Raw genomic sequence first — 15,351 nt, 5'->3', positions numbered from 1 at the left:
CGCCACCCTGTCCTCGGAAGGCAGGGCCACGGGTGAGGTGGGGAGTGCGTGAGCAGCAACAGAGGGAATGGTGCCGAGCGAACTTGCTGGTCGACGGCCGTGGGCGCAACGTGCTAGCTGGTTCCTTCATCCCACGGGTGGAGGGGCATACAAGTGTGTACACACACACACACACACACACCCTTACACATACGTGCACACAATGCACGCACACACCACACATGACACACGTGTGCACGTACACAGGCACACACATCATGTGCACACACCAACACACCACACAGGACACACATGCACACATACACATGGACACACCTACACATCACACGTGCACACACACGCACACACACATCACATGTGCACACACCTACACATCACACGTGCGCACACACATGCACACACCTACACATCACACGACACACATATGCACACACCTACACATCACACGTGCACACACATGCACACACCTACACATCACAGGACACACATATGCACATACCTACACATCACACGTGCACACACATGCACACACCTACACATCACAGGACACACATATGCACATACCTACACATCACACGACACACATATGCACATACCTACACATCACACGTGCACATCTACACATCATGCATGCACACACACACCTACACATCACATGACACACACATGCACATACCTACACATCACACGACACACACATGCACACACGCATCACATGTGCACACACCTACACATCATGCATGCACACACATGCACACACCTACACATCACACATGCGCGCGCGCACACGCACATACACACATTGCTCGCGGTCTACGTGCTGACACACACTGCGGGAGCTTCTCCACCAACGGCAGAGGTAAACTTTCTAGGTTCCCACAGATTGGTTTCTCTAAACAGGCAAACTTAGATTTCAGCTGAGCGTATAAGGCTTAAGCCAGCCTGGCATGCGATGTCTTCTGTTTTAGGAAGGCTGTCGGCACCCCTCAGTGCAGGGGGGGCGTTCTGGGGGTCCTCTTCCTCCAGGGGCCACAGAGCTTCCTGCGAGCCTGCACGTTTGTCGTAGCTGACTTCACACCTCATACGACTTTTCCCAGCCAGCTGCTAGCGTCGGCCCATTTTCAGGAGGTGGAAAGCGAGGCTTAGGGAGGGCTGGCCCTGGCGAGAGGAGGGTGGGGGCGCAGTGGAGCTCCCCACTGTTCCCGGGGACAGCCCGTGAGGCCGAGGGCTGCCCATGGTGGGCAGCGCACCCCAGTTCCCAGAGCAGTGGCTGCAGAAGCACGTGGCCTCTGGAGAGGGTGGGGTGGGGCAGAGCCTGCAAGATGGGGGTTCTCAGCCCCTCGACCGACCGGGGGATCCCCTAGCTCCACAGCCCCTCAGGCTGCCCGAGTGTTCCTGTCCTGGTGTCACCACCCCTTGCCGACATGGCCCCTCCCAGAGGTGCTGGCCGAGGGTGACACTTCTCTTCTCCCCCATTTCAGACAGATTAGAAGAAGCCGAGTTTGACCAGCTGGAAGAACAAGGTAGGTTCTTTCCACAGGGCAGAGTTCCTATGGGGACGGGCGGGGCCTTGGGGGATGATGCCAGGCAGAGGCTGCAGGGCTGGGTACAGATGGGGTGCTGGGCCAGGACCTCACACCTTCATGGGGGAGGGCGGGCAGGTGGGGCGTCCGGCCCTGCAGGGGAGGTGGATGAGGTAAAGGTGAAGCCCCCCGCTGCTGTGGTAGTTGGTCCCCTGTGAACACGCCAGCCCTCCAGCTAAGGTGGGGGCGTCCTCTCCATTGCCTGAGCCCATGCCCAACCATGGTTCCTTTCTTGAAACCTAGACCAGCTGAAATTCTCTGCTTTGAGAAGGTGAAGGGGGTATAGGGCCTGTATTTGGAGCTTCGTGCTGCAGAAATCCCTCTAGGATCCGCCTCTTCTTCCCCCTGGGAGCTGGTTAAGGGAGACTCCCTCCTCCTTCCACACCACCATCTCGTCCCCCCACAGAGGGTCTGCATCGGGGAGATCCTGGGGACTTGAATGCCCAAGGTCCCATTGGGGTTCCTTGGGAATGGGGTCCACCTAGACGCAAACAGGGAAGGGCCACTTTGGGTATTGGAGAAGGAAGGTTCTGGATATTCCAGGGCTACTCCCGGGCCCTCCCTGCAGCCCGGGGCTTGCTGAGTGAGGGGAGGCAGGACCTGCCAGCGTTGGAGGGGGTGGGGGCACATTCACACCCACACATCAGGTAGTCAGGTCAGACATTTGCCCCTGAACCACACTGAATTCTTTTTTATTCCTAGCCTTTATAGACTAATAAAGAGAGTTAGTTCTGAACATATTTTTTGCATGTGAACTCAAAACACAAGAGTCTTTAGATGCTGGTTCTTTCCTTCCAAACACATTCCTCTTTAAGCTCATGTTTTCCCAACAGGAAGCTCAGCCCTGGATGTGTCTTCGGGCTCTGGCTCCGTCCAAAGCCAACAGTCCGGTGGGCGGGCGCTTTGGGCAGCGGGCGTCCCCAGATTCTCCAGCACCTTGTCCCTTTAGTAGCTGTGGACCTCGGATTCTCAAACCAGCCAGGGGGAAGGTGGAGACCCGCGGGTCTGGGAGCCATTCCTCATCTTTCCTACCAGACATGGCCCCAGACCAGAGCTGGACAGAGGGACACAGACATCGCTGTCCTCCAGCGGTGTGGGTTTCGTCCGTTCTGTGGGTGGCTTGTGAGCACCTGCTGACCCATAGCTCTGATTGGCTCATAATGATTTTTCACGGGGGTCCTGCACCTGACAGGAGACCCCCAAGCACTGGGAAATCCCACGGAGGCGGTTGTAGCCAGGAACATGGACGCGTCTGTCCGTTAAGTGGCTTTAATTCTTTCTGGAGGGGAAAGGACTCCGAGTGATCGCAGAGCGGTGCTTTCAAACGGGAAGCATAGGAAGGGGTTACCGGGTGAAAAGCTTGGCCAAACCGATCCTTATTCTTGTAACCATGTTTGAGCTCCCCCTGAGTGCTGGGTGCTGGGCTCTGGGCTCGGCATTTCACGTGAATTTTGGTGCTCAGGTAGGGGAGGCTCAGGCCCTCATGACAGGGACACTGAGGCTCGGAGGGATGTCCCTACCCCAGTCTGGACCCCGATCAGACTCTAATCCATCCGGGGGGGGTTGGTGCTTTGCAGAAATGCCTCAGCCTTGCCTGCACCCAGAGCCACGTGAGACCCTCCAGAAGGTGAAGAATGTTCTAGAACAATGCAAGTCCGGCGGGGGCTGCCCCGAGGAGCCCGTGTCCTGGGGTCTGTGCACGGCGTCCAGTGGTGTAAGCTCACAGGACAGCGAGGAGCCCTCCTTCTGCTTGGACGCGGGGGCCGACTGGGCCCACCCGGAGGCGCTGGGCTCGCTGCTGCTGTTCCTGGACGTGCCTGGGTACAAGGCCTGCTTCCGTGGCCTGTACGACCTCTCCCTGCCGGGGCTGAGCACCCTGTTCTGTGGCTTCAGCGACGAGAAGGAGCTGGCCGGGCACCTGGCACAGGCCCGGGCGGCGGCCAAGAAGGCCGGCTTCCCCATGGCCCTCGCCAGGCTCTGCTTCCTCCTGGGGCGGCTGTGTGTGCGCAGGCTCAAGCTGTCCCAGGCCCGCGTGTACTTCGAGGAGGCCCTGGGGGCGCTGGGGGGCCGCTTTGGCGACCTCTTCCTGGTGGTGGCCGTGTACGCCAACCTGGCCACCATCCACCTGAAGCAGAAGAACAGGGACAGGTGTGCGCAGGTGCTGCCCAAAGCCTCGGCCCTGCTCCTGGGGACGCCCGGCCACGTCTGCAGCACCGAGGCCGAGTCGGAGCTCCTGAGGCACGCCCTGCGCCGGGCCATCCTCTGCCGGAGCCCCCAGGCCGAGGCCCGGGCCTGCTTCCTGCTGGCCAGGCACCACGCCCGCCTCAAGCAGCCCGAGGGGGCGCTGCCCTTCCTGGAGAGGCTGCTGTTGCTGCACGTGGCCTCGGGCTCCCCGGAGGCCTGCTGGCCCGCGGACGGCTACCTGCTCCTGGCCGACATCTACAGCCGCCAGTGCCTGCCACACCTGGTGCTCGGCTGCGTCAGGGCGGCCTCGCTGCGGGCGCGCGGCTCGCCGGGCGGCTCGCTCCGGAGCGCGGACCTGGTCCTCCGGAACTCGCCCCGGCGCCACCGGCCGCCCTCCCAGACAGCGCACTACCTCCGGCGGGCACTGGCCTCGGCGGCCTCGGGCCCCCTGCGCGGCCCCCTCTGCGCCAGCCTGGCCCGGCTGCACAGCCACCACGGGCAGCAGGCCAGGGCCATCTCCTGCATGACGCAGGCCGTGGACGCGGCCGCGGGCGCCGGCGGCCGCCTGGCCGTGGACTACGTGGTGGCGCTGGCCTGGTTGTACGTGCTCCACGGGCAGAGCGCGGTGGCCCTGGACATCCTCGAGTCCGTCCTGGACGTGGCGGTGGCCAGCGTGGACCAGGAGGGCGTGATCGCCAACGTGGCGGCCGTGGCCCTGAGGAGGACCGGCAGGACCCGGCAGGCGGCCGAGGGCTACTACCGCGCCCTGCGAGTGGCCCGGAACCAGGGCCAGCTGCGGAACCAAGCGGTGGTCCTGGCCAATTTCGGGGCCCTGTGCCTGCAGGCCGGCGCGGTGGGCCTGGCCCAGCACTACCACCTGGAGGCCGTGAAGCTCTTCTCGCGGCTGCCCGGCAGGGAGCGCGGCCAGGACTTCACCTGGGTGCTCTTGAGGCTGGGCCACCTGTACACCCGCAGGGCCCTCGCCCGAGAGGGCAAGTGCTACTACGAGTGGGCCTTTCTGGTCGCCGTGGAGACGGACCACTTGGAGGGTAAGCGTCAGCCGCGCCCGGTTCCTGGCCCCACTCTTCCCCGGGTCGGGGTCCACGCGCCGGCTTCCTGGGAGATAACGTGTTTTCTTTCCATGTCTGCCCAGAGCACGCCCGGGGTTTGCGACCCGGAGGCAAGCGGTGGTTTTCCCAGCATCCAGAGTGTTGAGCGGTGGAAACCTGCAGATACTTGCAGGTGCCTTTGAGGCTGGCTGGGGGGCGGCTCTCAGAGCACGCCAGGCTCTGTGCAGGCTCCGCTGGTGGCCAAATGTGGGAAACTGATGCCCAGGTCACAGGAGGCACAAAAGGGGGTGCTCCTCGTGATGATGGGAGGCTCCTGGCCCCGACTCATGGGACCTCAGGGTTGAGGAGGGTTTAGCCAAGCATGGGATGGAGGGCAGGCAGAAGGTGCAGCCCATGCAAAGGCTCTGGGGTGAGAGGCTGGGCCATGCAGGGAGATGCAGAGTTTGGGATGGGTGCATTGGGTGGTGGGTGGTGAAAACCCAAGCAGGGGCCAGGGAATCCAGACTGTGGGCTGGCATTTTCCCCGAGAGCACTGGGGAGCCACTGAGGGATATAGGACACTCACTGAGCCTGGAAGGGGAACTTCTGGACCCCTAGGAGGACCCAAGAGCTGGGTCCCTACACGTGCCCTGCAGCCTCGGGCAGGTCCTGGCTGCGCTCACAAGGCCCGCTGTCCCCCTCCCCCCGTGCTAAACCTCAAGGACGCTGAGGGTCGCTCCATCCTCTCTGAGCTGGTTTTGGTAGCTTGTGTCTCCCTAGGTTTGTCCGTTTTATTGAGGTTGACCTTTGTCAGCATAAATCGTTCATCCTCTTCTGTGCCTTTCGTTTCTGTCAGATTGGTGCTAATGCCCCCTCATTCACTGCAGATTCTGACAACTTTACAGCTTTTCTTCTGGTCTGGCTAAAGATGAGTCCGTTTTGCTCATCTTCCCGAAGATCCATCATTCAGTTTCATTCATTTTCTCTCTCGGTTTTTCTCTTCTCGATGTTACTATTTTATCTCTGCTCTTGAACCTTTGTTCCTTCCTTTTGCTTGCTCTGGGTCTAGTTACCTCCTCTTTTTGGTGGAAGTTTAAATTTTTTATCTGAAATTTTTCTTTTTTAATGTAGGCATTTAGAGCTAGAAAGTCCCTCTAAATGCTGCAGTCCTGCATCCTGTAGGTTTGGGTACGTTGTGCTTTTATCTCCACTCATCTCCAAACACCGTCGAGTTCCTGTTGTGATGTCTTCCGTGAGCCGCGGGCTATTTAGGAGCACGTTTTTTGCACCCACATACCCGTGAACTTCCCGAACTTCCTTCCTACTGATTTCTGGTCTCGTTCCATGCTCTGTAAGACGCCCGTCCCCTCACGTGTACTGAGAATTGCTCTGGGACTTGGCACATGATCTGTCCCGGAAATAGGACGTGTGAGGTTGCATGGGTCACGGGGTTGTTCTGATCGTCTGTGTCCTCCTTGATGTCTGGATCGGTTTAGTGGGGAAAGCGCTCAACTGCCCTCAGCCCCCTGGTTCAGGCGAGGCAAGTAAGGCTGTGGGCTCGGAGCCCGGCTCTGTAAAGGAGCTGGAAGCTGTGTCTAAATCCCAGCCCCACCGTGCACCGTACTCTGCTTCGGACTCAGCGTGCCCACCTGCCGCGTGGGGAGGCTGGTGCCGTCTGCCGGTCAGTGTGGTGCGAAGGCAGCCCCTGTCTGGCCGGGAGGGGTCTTGGGAAGCAGAGGCAGGCTGCCCGGCATGCTGGGAGGGGCTGGCCAGGATCCCCAGGCCTGGGAATCGTGGAAGTGGTCAGCAGCGTGTCTGTGACATGCCCTGCCTGGGCTCCCCACGGTGCGCCTCGGCTGCTCGACCTTGAGCAGGGGGCCTAGCCTGTCTGAGCTCAGTTTCCCCACCTGCCATGACCCCGGCTGGAGGCACGGAAGACGCAGGCACACAGCGGGGGCCTTTGAGCCCTGCAGATGTCCCATGTCACGCAATGCACGATGGTGACGTGCTCCTCCTGTACCCCCACCCAGGCCAGCTGCGAGCCGTCCAGCAACTGTGTCACTTCTACAGCAAAGTCTTGCCCAGTAAGGCCCAGTGCGTCGTCTACCACGAGTTTCAGCTCTCGCTGGCCAGCAGGGTGGCCGACAAGGCGCTGGAGGGCCAGCTCCTGGAGACCCTCAGCCAGCTCTACCTGTCGCTGGGCACTGAGCGGTAAGGACACCGGCCCCGATCGGGGGGCAACCTCTCCTTAGGGGCTGTTTCATTCCTGGTGTCAGACAGGCTCTGAGTCGGCGGGCCTGGGGGTCGTCCCGACCAGGGCTCGTGGGTCCCAGGACAGCTGTCCTCCGCCCATACACCTCCCGACCTCCCGGTGGAGGTAGCGTGTGCGTTTCTGGGCCATTCTTCCTGTCCTGGTGGCTTTAGTAAGCTGACCTCTGCCTGCCCTGAGTCTCCTCTGGCCAGTCCAGCTCTGGGCCGGGCAACCTGTCCCCAACTGTCCCCTCGGATGACACACACAGTGGCCACATGGACCTGAAGGATTCTCATCCACGGAGAGGTAGCTGGCTGTCCTGCCTGCTTCCTGTGGGCAGAGTTTCAGGGTCACCTGTCCGGGGTGATGCCCACACTGAGCATCCTGATCAGAGGGGGTAACGGACGGCCCGGGAAGATCACTGATCACCTCCCCATCCAGCTGGGGACTCACTGAGAGGCAGGGAAGGAGCCATGGGCCCATCTTGGCCTCTACCCCACACCCTTGGGCCTCAGTTTCACAGCAGGACTAATGGACAGTGACCTTGATCGATGCTTCTCAAAGCAGGGTCCCTGGATCAGCGGCATCCACATCACCTGGGAGCCTCCTGGGAATGCACAGTCCCAGGCCCCACCCCAGACCTGCTGAGTCCGAAGCTCTGGGAGCAGGGCCCTACAATCCTACCTGAGTTTGGGAACCACTGGCCTACATTATCTGTAAATCTCTGCCCAGCGCTGATGTTCCAGGCTGTGGCTGGAGGGGTCGGGCAGGCCCGTGTCTGGGGAGTCGGGGTGGGGTGCAGAGAGGGTGGTCTGCTCCTCCTCCCCGTTCCCTCCAGAGAGTGTCTTTTACTGTTGCCGGATGCACAGAAGTCACCCGACAGGCACTGGGAAGAGCCTGGCGTGCCTGCTTGCAGGCCGCCGGCCTGGGGACGCCCGCTCTGACCGGCCCGCTCGAATTCCAGGGCCTACAAGTCCGCGCTGGACTACACCAAGCGCAGTCTGGGGATCTTCATCGACCTCCAGAAGAAGGAGAAGGAGGCGCATGCCTGGCTGCAGGCAGGGAAGATCTACTACATCCTCCAGCAGAACGAGCTGGTGGATCTCTACATCCAGGTGCAAGGGCGTGGGGCACGTGCATGCACACTCCGCTCCCCGGCTCGCTCGCTCCCTCATCCCCAACCCGCTGCGGGCACCTGCTGCTTGCCAGCCGCCCCTGCCACCCCCACCCTGGACGCCCCGCCCCCCAGCATCTTCCACAACAATCCCAGCCCCCGGGGCCCAGACGCCTGTGCCCCTCACCGCGCCCACCGCTGTGTTGGTACACAGCAAGTGCTCAATAAACGTGCAGATGATGTGTTCACTCGACTGACACACAGAAGAACTTGCTTCGGCAGCATATGGCCTGTCCCCTTAAAAAATGCATTCATCACGGGAGCTCCATTTCCAGCTGAGTTCCCAAACGTGACATGATTTTGAGTAAATTGAGAGACTCATGAGGCTCATGAGTGTTTCCATTTTTGAGCACCTGGTGTGTACTTCCCTGGGCCAGGGGCTGAGGATCCCAGAGCGGGAGCGGATGGCTGCGGGGGGGCGGGGAGGGCAGTTCTGACAGTTCTGACTCGGGGCCGCCTTGGGGCTGCGGACAGGGATGTGGTGGTGAAGGCCAGAGGTGCATGGGAGTGTGGCGGGTTCTGGATTGCCCGCGGGGCCAGCCCACTCCTGTCCACTCCTGGTGCTTGTTGAGCACCTGTTACGTGCCAGGCACCTTGCTGGGCCCTGGATGCATTGGAGAACCAACAGCCTTAGCATCTGGTGGGAGAGACGGGCAGGTGTTGCCAAGGGCCACGGAGGAAAATAAATGGTAGAGGGGAAGCCAGAGGAGAGAACGCCAGGGTCCGGGAGCGGCCAGCAGGACTCAGAGCCCCCTCCGAGCTCCGTCCCAGAGTCCTCAGCAGCCCACACCTGCCGACTCCCGGGGCCCCAGCTGGATGGGGCTCCCCCTGCTATGTAGTGGGAGCTGATGTCCCCAGCTGCACAGGGGCTGGAAACAGGCCAGTCCCTGCTGAGGGACGGAGGTGTGGGAGAGGAAAGAGACACCCAGCGCACGTGTCGTGCATCCTCAGGGCCGCCTCAAGGGCCTGGGGGCGGCTGGGGAGGCTGTGAGCTCCCTCCAGAGCACTGTGGGTCTCATGAGAGTTCCTGCATGCCCACAGGTGGCACAGAATGCGGCCCTGTACACGGGGGACCCCAACCTGGGGCTGGAGCTGTTTGAGGCGGCTGGGGACATCTTCTTCAATGGGACCTGGGAGCGAGAGAAAGCAGTGTCCTTCTACCGGGTGAGCTGGGTGACGAGGGTGGGCCTCGAGGGCCGAGGCACAGGAGTGGGCTGGCAGAGGCCTCCCACCTGGACTGGAGGGCTGCCCCATGCACTCGCTTCGTTTCTGGGTGGTTTCACCTGGGGTGATCTGGACCCCCACCCCCAACCTGGGAGGGAAGGAGAAAGGAGGGACTGTTTGAGGGACAGAGGCAGCTTCAGGCTTACAGGTCCTCAAACAGCTGGGAGGCGAGTCCTGCTCCGTCTTGCAGATGAGGAAGCTGAGGCTCAGAGAGACAGGACAGCACGTCAGTGGGGGGATCGGCACCGGGGCCCAGGGCTGTAGGAGCCTCCCAAGGAGGCCGGCTTCTCCCTGCCCACCCGGCTCACGGCGTGCAGCTCAGCCCTGGGGTACAGAGAGACATGCATTTTTAGAGCGCGGAGGGGCGTTGGACCCTCCTGGTCAGGCTCTCATCGCCCGGGGGGTGGGGGCGGTCTGAGGTCACTGAGATGGGCTGCAGGTCACGCCCCAGCTTGCTCAAGGTCCAGTGGCCCTGGGACTGTCAGGGCCTCTCCAGGCTGACCTTGCCCTTGGGGGCCAGAGCTGAATACAGATGCAGGGATGGAGGGGTGGAAGCTCCCTGCGTGTGTTCAGGGCCCTGGAGCGGTCCTGGGCCGGGCCGGCCGCTGTGGGCAAGGCCTGACAACTGCCTGTGCGGCAGGATCGGGCGCTGCCACTGGCCGTGACCACAGGGAACCAGGAGGTGGAGCTGCGGTTGTGCAACAAGCTGGTGGCGCTGCTGGCCGAGCTGGAGTCGCCCCGCGAGGGCCTGGAGTTCGCCCACGTGGCCCTGGCGCTGAGCATCACCCGGGGTGAGCCCCGCACACCGGCCCCCGCGGGGCCTCCGCCTCCGGAACCTGCAGGGTGGGCACAGGAGGCCGAAGCCCAGGACGCCTGCGGGGCTGCTCGGGGCTGCAGCTGCCCTCTCTCCTGCCGGGGGGCTGGGCTGAGCGGCCCCAAATCTGCCCGGGGGACGGGTCGGGGCCTCTCAGGAAGTGTCCCACGCGCTGCGTGTCCGCCCTGTGGCTTCCTCCGCCTCTCTCCCGGCTGACCGGGAGGCCGGCTGGTGGCCCTGCATTGTGGACACCCAGGCTTCTCTCCCGTCCCTGCACACATGCCATGCCTTACTGGTGTCCATCACGGCACTCTGCCGGCCCCACTGTTCCTGGCTGGCCACACCCCGGTCCCCTCAATGCCGGGCACCCTCTGTCCCAGCACCCCAGAGAGAGACACGCAGTGGGTGTGCAGTAGGGTGTGTGTGCAGGCCCCACGGGGAACGGGCAGGGACTTGGAGACAGGTGGGGGGAGGGTGGGGGGAGGGGGCTCCTGCTAATGCAGCAGGGAGGGGCCCTGTCGTGTCTGCAGGTTGGCTGGAGTCCCAGTGCTTGGCGATGCACAGACTGCCTGACTCTGGGGCCTGCTGTCACCCCCTCCAGGCAGCCGTGTGCAGACACAGAGCTGGGATGTCCACCTTCCTGACGTGGACAGGGCGCAGGCAATACTGGGCCCGCTGTGTAGACGGGAAGACTGAGTCTTGGGACGGGAAGTGACTGGCTGGAGCTTTGAGACAGTGTGGGCGTGGGGGCCGGAGCTGGTCTGTGCCCCCCACCCCTGCAGCTGTGACCTCACGTGCGCCCCCTCCCCTGCGTCCCTAGGGGACCGGCTGAACGAGCGAGTGGCCTACCACCGGCTGGCGGCCCTGCACCAGCGGCTGGGCCACGGCGAGCTGGCGGAGCACTTCTACCTCAAGGCTCTGTCGCTCTGCAGCTCGCCCCTACAGTTCGATGAGGAGACCCTGTACTATGTGAAAGTGTATCTGGTGCTCGGCGACATCATCTTCTACGATCTGAAGGTGGGTGGGGCGGGGGGCAGGGCTCGGGGCACTTGGGTCCCTCTTGGCGTGGGGTTGCACGCAGACCCCCAGGTCGGGGTCCCGCCCTCCTCCAGCGTTGGCCCCGGTGTCTGCCCCGCGGAGCTCCAGGCCAGGCCGTGAGGAGCAGGCGTGGTCAGCAGACACCGTCCCAGGCCCTGGAGCCGGGGTCTCTCCCCCATCCGCTCCCAGCCCCGCAGTGGACACAGACCAGAGCCTGGAGAGGTCTCCCTCGCTCCCCTACGCCCACCGATGCCCATCGCCCCACCCTAGGGATAGCATTGCACTGCACCGCGGCCCTGCGCCGTGTCGGCTGAAGGGGGTGCGCCCCAGCCCAGGGCTGACTTCTCCCCCTCCACCTCCCCCCTGAATGCCATCTAGGAGCAGGGGGGGCACCGGAAGATCCCCACCCAGTTGGTGGCCCCCAACTCCCTGCCTGGGGCAGCTTTGGCTATGCACTAGTGACACCTGGTGGTCAGAGATGGTCACTGCGGCCTCCTGCTATGTCAGTCCCACAGTTCTGGGGGAGCTTGTGGGCAGTGGTGGGTACTGCAGCTTAGCCTCACTGCATTCCAGTCTGTGTGATCCAGGCTCTGTGTGACCCACGCTTTGTGATATCCAGGCTCTGTGATTCCAGGCTCTGTACGATCTAGACTCTGTGTGATTCAGGCCATGTGCCATCCAGTCTGTGTGATCCAGGCTCTGCATGACCCAGGCTCTGTGATATCCAGACTCTGTGTGATCCAAGCTCTGTGTTATCTAGGCTCTGTGCCATCCAATCTCCTTGTGATCCAGGCTTTGTGTGATCCAAGCTCTGCACGACCTAGGTTCTCTGTGATCCAGGCTCTGTGCCATCCAGGCTCTGTGTGATCTAGACTCTGTCTAGATCATGTGCCATGTGCCATCCAGGCTCTTATGATCCTAGCTCTGTGCCCTCCAGGCTCTTTGTGATCCAGGCTCTGTGTGACCTAGGCTTTTGATATCCAGGCTCTGTGATTCCAGGCTCTGTGCGATCTAGGCTCTGTGTGATCCAGGCCATGTGCCATCCAGTCTGTGTGATCCAGGCTCTGCATGACCCAGGCTCTGTGATATCCAGACTCTGTGTGATCCAAGCTCTGTGTGATTTAGGCTCTGTGCCATCCAATCTCCTTGTGATCCAGGCTCTGTGTGATCCAAGCTCTGCACGACCTAAGTTCTATGTGAACCAGGCTCTGTGCCTTCCAGGCTCTGTGTGATCTAGACTCTGTCTAGATCATGTGCCATGTGCCATCCAGGCTCTTATGATCCTAGCTCTGTGCCCTCCAGGCTCTTTGTGATCCAGGCTCTGTGTGACCCAGGCTTTTGATATCCAGGCTCTGTGATTCCAGACTCTGTGCGATCTAGGCTCTGTGTGATCCAGGCCATGTGCCATCCAGAGTCTGTGTGATCTAGGCTATGTGTGACCCAGGCTCTGTGATATCCAGGCTCTGTGCAATCTAGACTCTGTGTGATCCAGGCTCTGTGACAACCAGGTTCTGTGTGATCCAAGCTCTGTGTGACCCAGGCTCTGTGATATCTAGGCTCTGTGCAATCTAGTATCTGTGTGATCCAGGCTCTGTGACAACCAGGTTCTGTGTGATTCAAGCTCTGTGTGATCCAGGATCTGTAACCCAGGCTGTATGTGACCCAGCCTCTGTGTGATCCCAGCTCTGTGGTTGGCTCTTCACATGCTTTATAGTTCTAGAAGAGAGGTGCCCCCACAGGACAGGGCAGAGACTGAGGCCGGGCATGGTCCATTAATCAGAGTAGGGATTGGGAGCCGCATGGTGGGGATCCAGTGCCCGGGACCTCGGAACCCACATCGTCTGACCCAGTGACCGTGCTCCATGTCTGTGCCTGCTGTCCCAGGCTAGGCTCTGGGCTGGGCCCTCCCCCGTGCAGGGGCCGTGGAGGCTGGGGTCGGGCAGGCCTTTGGCCCACCTCAGCTGCGCTCCTTATACCCAGAGCCATCGGGCGTCTGTGACATAATGCTCCTGACCCCTCGGTCATCTGAGGATGGGGCCACATAGAGCTTAGAACCCCAGGGTCTATGAGATTGGTGACAAGCAGCTCTGCACAAGAAGGGGAAACAGGCTGGAGAGGTGAACACACTTGTCCAAGACAAGAGTCAGGGAGCCGGGCCCAGGGTGCCTGACCTGATGCCCAGGCTCTGGGGACAGGACCTTATCTCTCCACGGTCTCATGGTGCAGGAAGGAAAGGTCCCTGGGCCCGGGAGGCTGGGGTCAAGGGGCCTCCCTGCCATGACCGCCGTCAGCACCACGTCTGTCTTCACCACGAGGAGATCTTGGAATTCCATCAGGGGCCGCGGGCCTACTTCGTCCCCTCCGGCACACGCCCAGGAGGCAGAGAGGCTCCCTGTGGCCCCGTACAGGACAGGCATGCACACACACGCAGATGCACAGCCCCCCCAAGCGAGCACCCGCTGTGGCCAGTTCCTTACTTGGGATGTCCCCTCCTCCAGGAAGCCCTCCCATTCCGAGCGGCACAGGGAAGGGCAGGGTCTGAGTTTAGCACTCCCTCAGGAGGGGCTGGGGGTGGGCAGGTCGGGGAGGCTGGGCACGGGCAAGCCCCCGCCCGCACCCAGGCGCATTAGCGCTGAGTCTGGCAAACGCCATCTCCCCTTCAGGACCCCTTCGACGCGGCCGGGTACTACCAGCTGGCGCTGGCCGCGGCGGTGGACCTGGGCAACAAGAAGGCCCAGATGAAGATCTACACGCGCCTGGCCACCATCTACCACAACTTCCTCCTGGACCGCGAGAAGTCCCTCTTCTTCTACCAGAAGGCCAGGACCTTTGCCACCGAGCTCAACATCCGCAGGGTCAACCTGGCCCCGGAGCGGTGCTGGGGACGGGCGCCCTGGCTGGCCCCCAGCGCCCCGCCCTGAGGACCGCTGTCCCCACCTCTCCTAGTGTCTCTGCGAGGCTCATTTTCTGGGAAACGGAGGCACGGAGGTGGGGGTCCCATAGCAATACGTGATTTTGCAGGAGTCTGCTCGAACCTGCAAGGCCCCGTCCCCCACTCTGCCTCCAGGGGAGTGCCCAGGGCCCAGGCCCTGTCCCCGGGCACCACCCTGCGGCTGCACCTCGTCCGCGGCGATGAGCTGGAAGGACTGGCCCCCCTGCCGGCCCCCCACACCCAGTTCCCCCACGTCAGAGTGAAGGTGGCTGTGGGGTTCCCTGGGCATCTTCTTTCTCCCTTGCCCATGCCCTCGCTGTGTGTCTGGCTCTGGCCCTGCCTGTAGCCCTCAAACTGCCCTCACGGGGCCTGCACGGTTGGGGCTGGTACCGTCTTCATTTCCAGTGGAGGAGATGGAGGCGCAGAGAGGGTAGGTGCCCGGCCCACCATCACACAGCAGGTAGGTGGGGCCGAGTGTACCACCTGCCCGCCTGCCCCAAGGGATGCATCTGCCATAGGACCCAAGGGCGGGTCCGAGAACAGGGTGTTAGCACGTCAGTGTCCCGAAGGCAACAGACAGGGCAAGGGGAAGGTGGCCCCAGTGCTCCCCGACCTGATTGTCCTCTGGCCCAGCCTCACCGGGCCTGTGTGCGGAGCCTGCTGCTGAGCGTGTTTAAAGGCGCATTGGGGCCGCCAAGCGCCGGGGACCCTCAATTTACCGGCAGGGACACTGAGGCCCAGCGAGGCCGTGGGTCTCCTGGCTGGCTCTCACCCACACGGCATTTTTCAATCTCCTCTTTTTCTTTAATTTATTTTGTTAAATACGGTGAAATCCACATAAAATTAACCATTTAAAGTGGACCATTCAGTGGCATTTTGTGTATTTACGGTGATGTGTAAGCACCGCCTCCACTTAGTTGGAAAACATCTTCATCTCGTGGACCCCTGTGCCCCGAAAACATCACTTCTCGTTTCACCTTCTCTGAGACCCTCCTTTAGCAGAAGGGGAAACCGAGGCCGGCAGAGGGACTGGCCGGTGGGCAGAGCTCTGGGTTTGGCTCCACGCCCAGGAGAGGCGGCAGAGCCCGGAAGGCCCCGAGGA

General features: G+C 61.8%; 1 protein-coding gene across 10 annotated transcripts in view; it reads left to right on the top strand.

Annotated features, from left to right (window-relative positions):
* The window catches only part of SH3TC1 (SH3 domain and tetratricopeptide repeats 1), a 45,854-nt gene extending 30,741 nt beyond the window's left edge, over nucleotides 1-15,113 (top strand). For 9 of the 10 annotated variants that reach the window (XM_064584229.1, XM_054509010.2, XM_064584230.1 and 6 more), the window contains 8 exons: nucleotides 1,482-1,523; nucleotides 3,161-4,816; nucleotides 6,847-7,027; nucleotides 8,032-8,182; nucleotides 9,283-9,405; nucleotides 10,106-10,256; nucleotides 11,100-11,296; nucleotides 13,981-15,113. In XM_064584229.1, the coding sequence (XP_064440299.1) occupies nucleotides 1,482-1,523; nucleotides 3,161-4,816; nucleotides 6,847-7,027; nucleotides 8,032-8,182; nucleotides 9,283-9,405; nucleotides 10,106-10,256; nucleotides 11,100-11,296; nucleotides 13,981-14,238 (2,759 nt within the window). In that variant the 3' untranslated portion in view covers nucleotides 14,239-15,113. The remainder of the gene's footprint in view (nucleotides 1-1,481; nucleotides 1,524-3,160; nucleotides 4,817-6,846; nucleotides 7,028-8,031; nucleotides 8,183-9,282; nucleotides 9,406-10,105; nucleotides 10,257-11,099; nucleotides 11,297-13,980) is intronic. The other variant, XR_010409257.1, reaches the window with a different exon arrangement.
* Nucleotides 15,114-15,351: the final 238 nt, after the last annotated feature.

Source organism: Mirounga angustirostris, unplaced genomic scaffold (genome assembly GCF_029215605.1).
Source record: "Mirounga angustirostris isolate CCGP_5_RB_7025 unplaced genomic scaffold, mMirAng1.0.hap1 SCAF_2, whole genome shotgun sequence".
NCBI lineage: Eukaryota > Metazoa > Chordata > Mammalia > Carnivora > Phocidae > Mirounga > Mirounga angustirostris.
The sequence above is the reverse complement of the archived record's forward strand: the minus strand, read 5'-3'. Positions and strand labels throughout refer to the sequence as shown.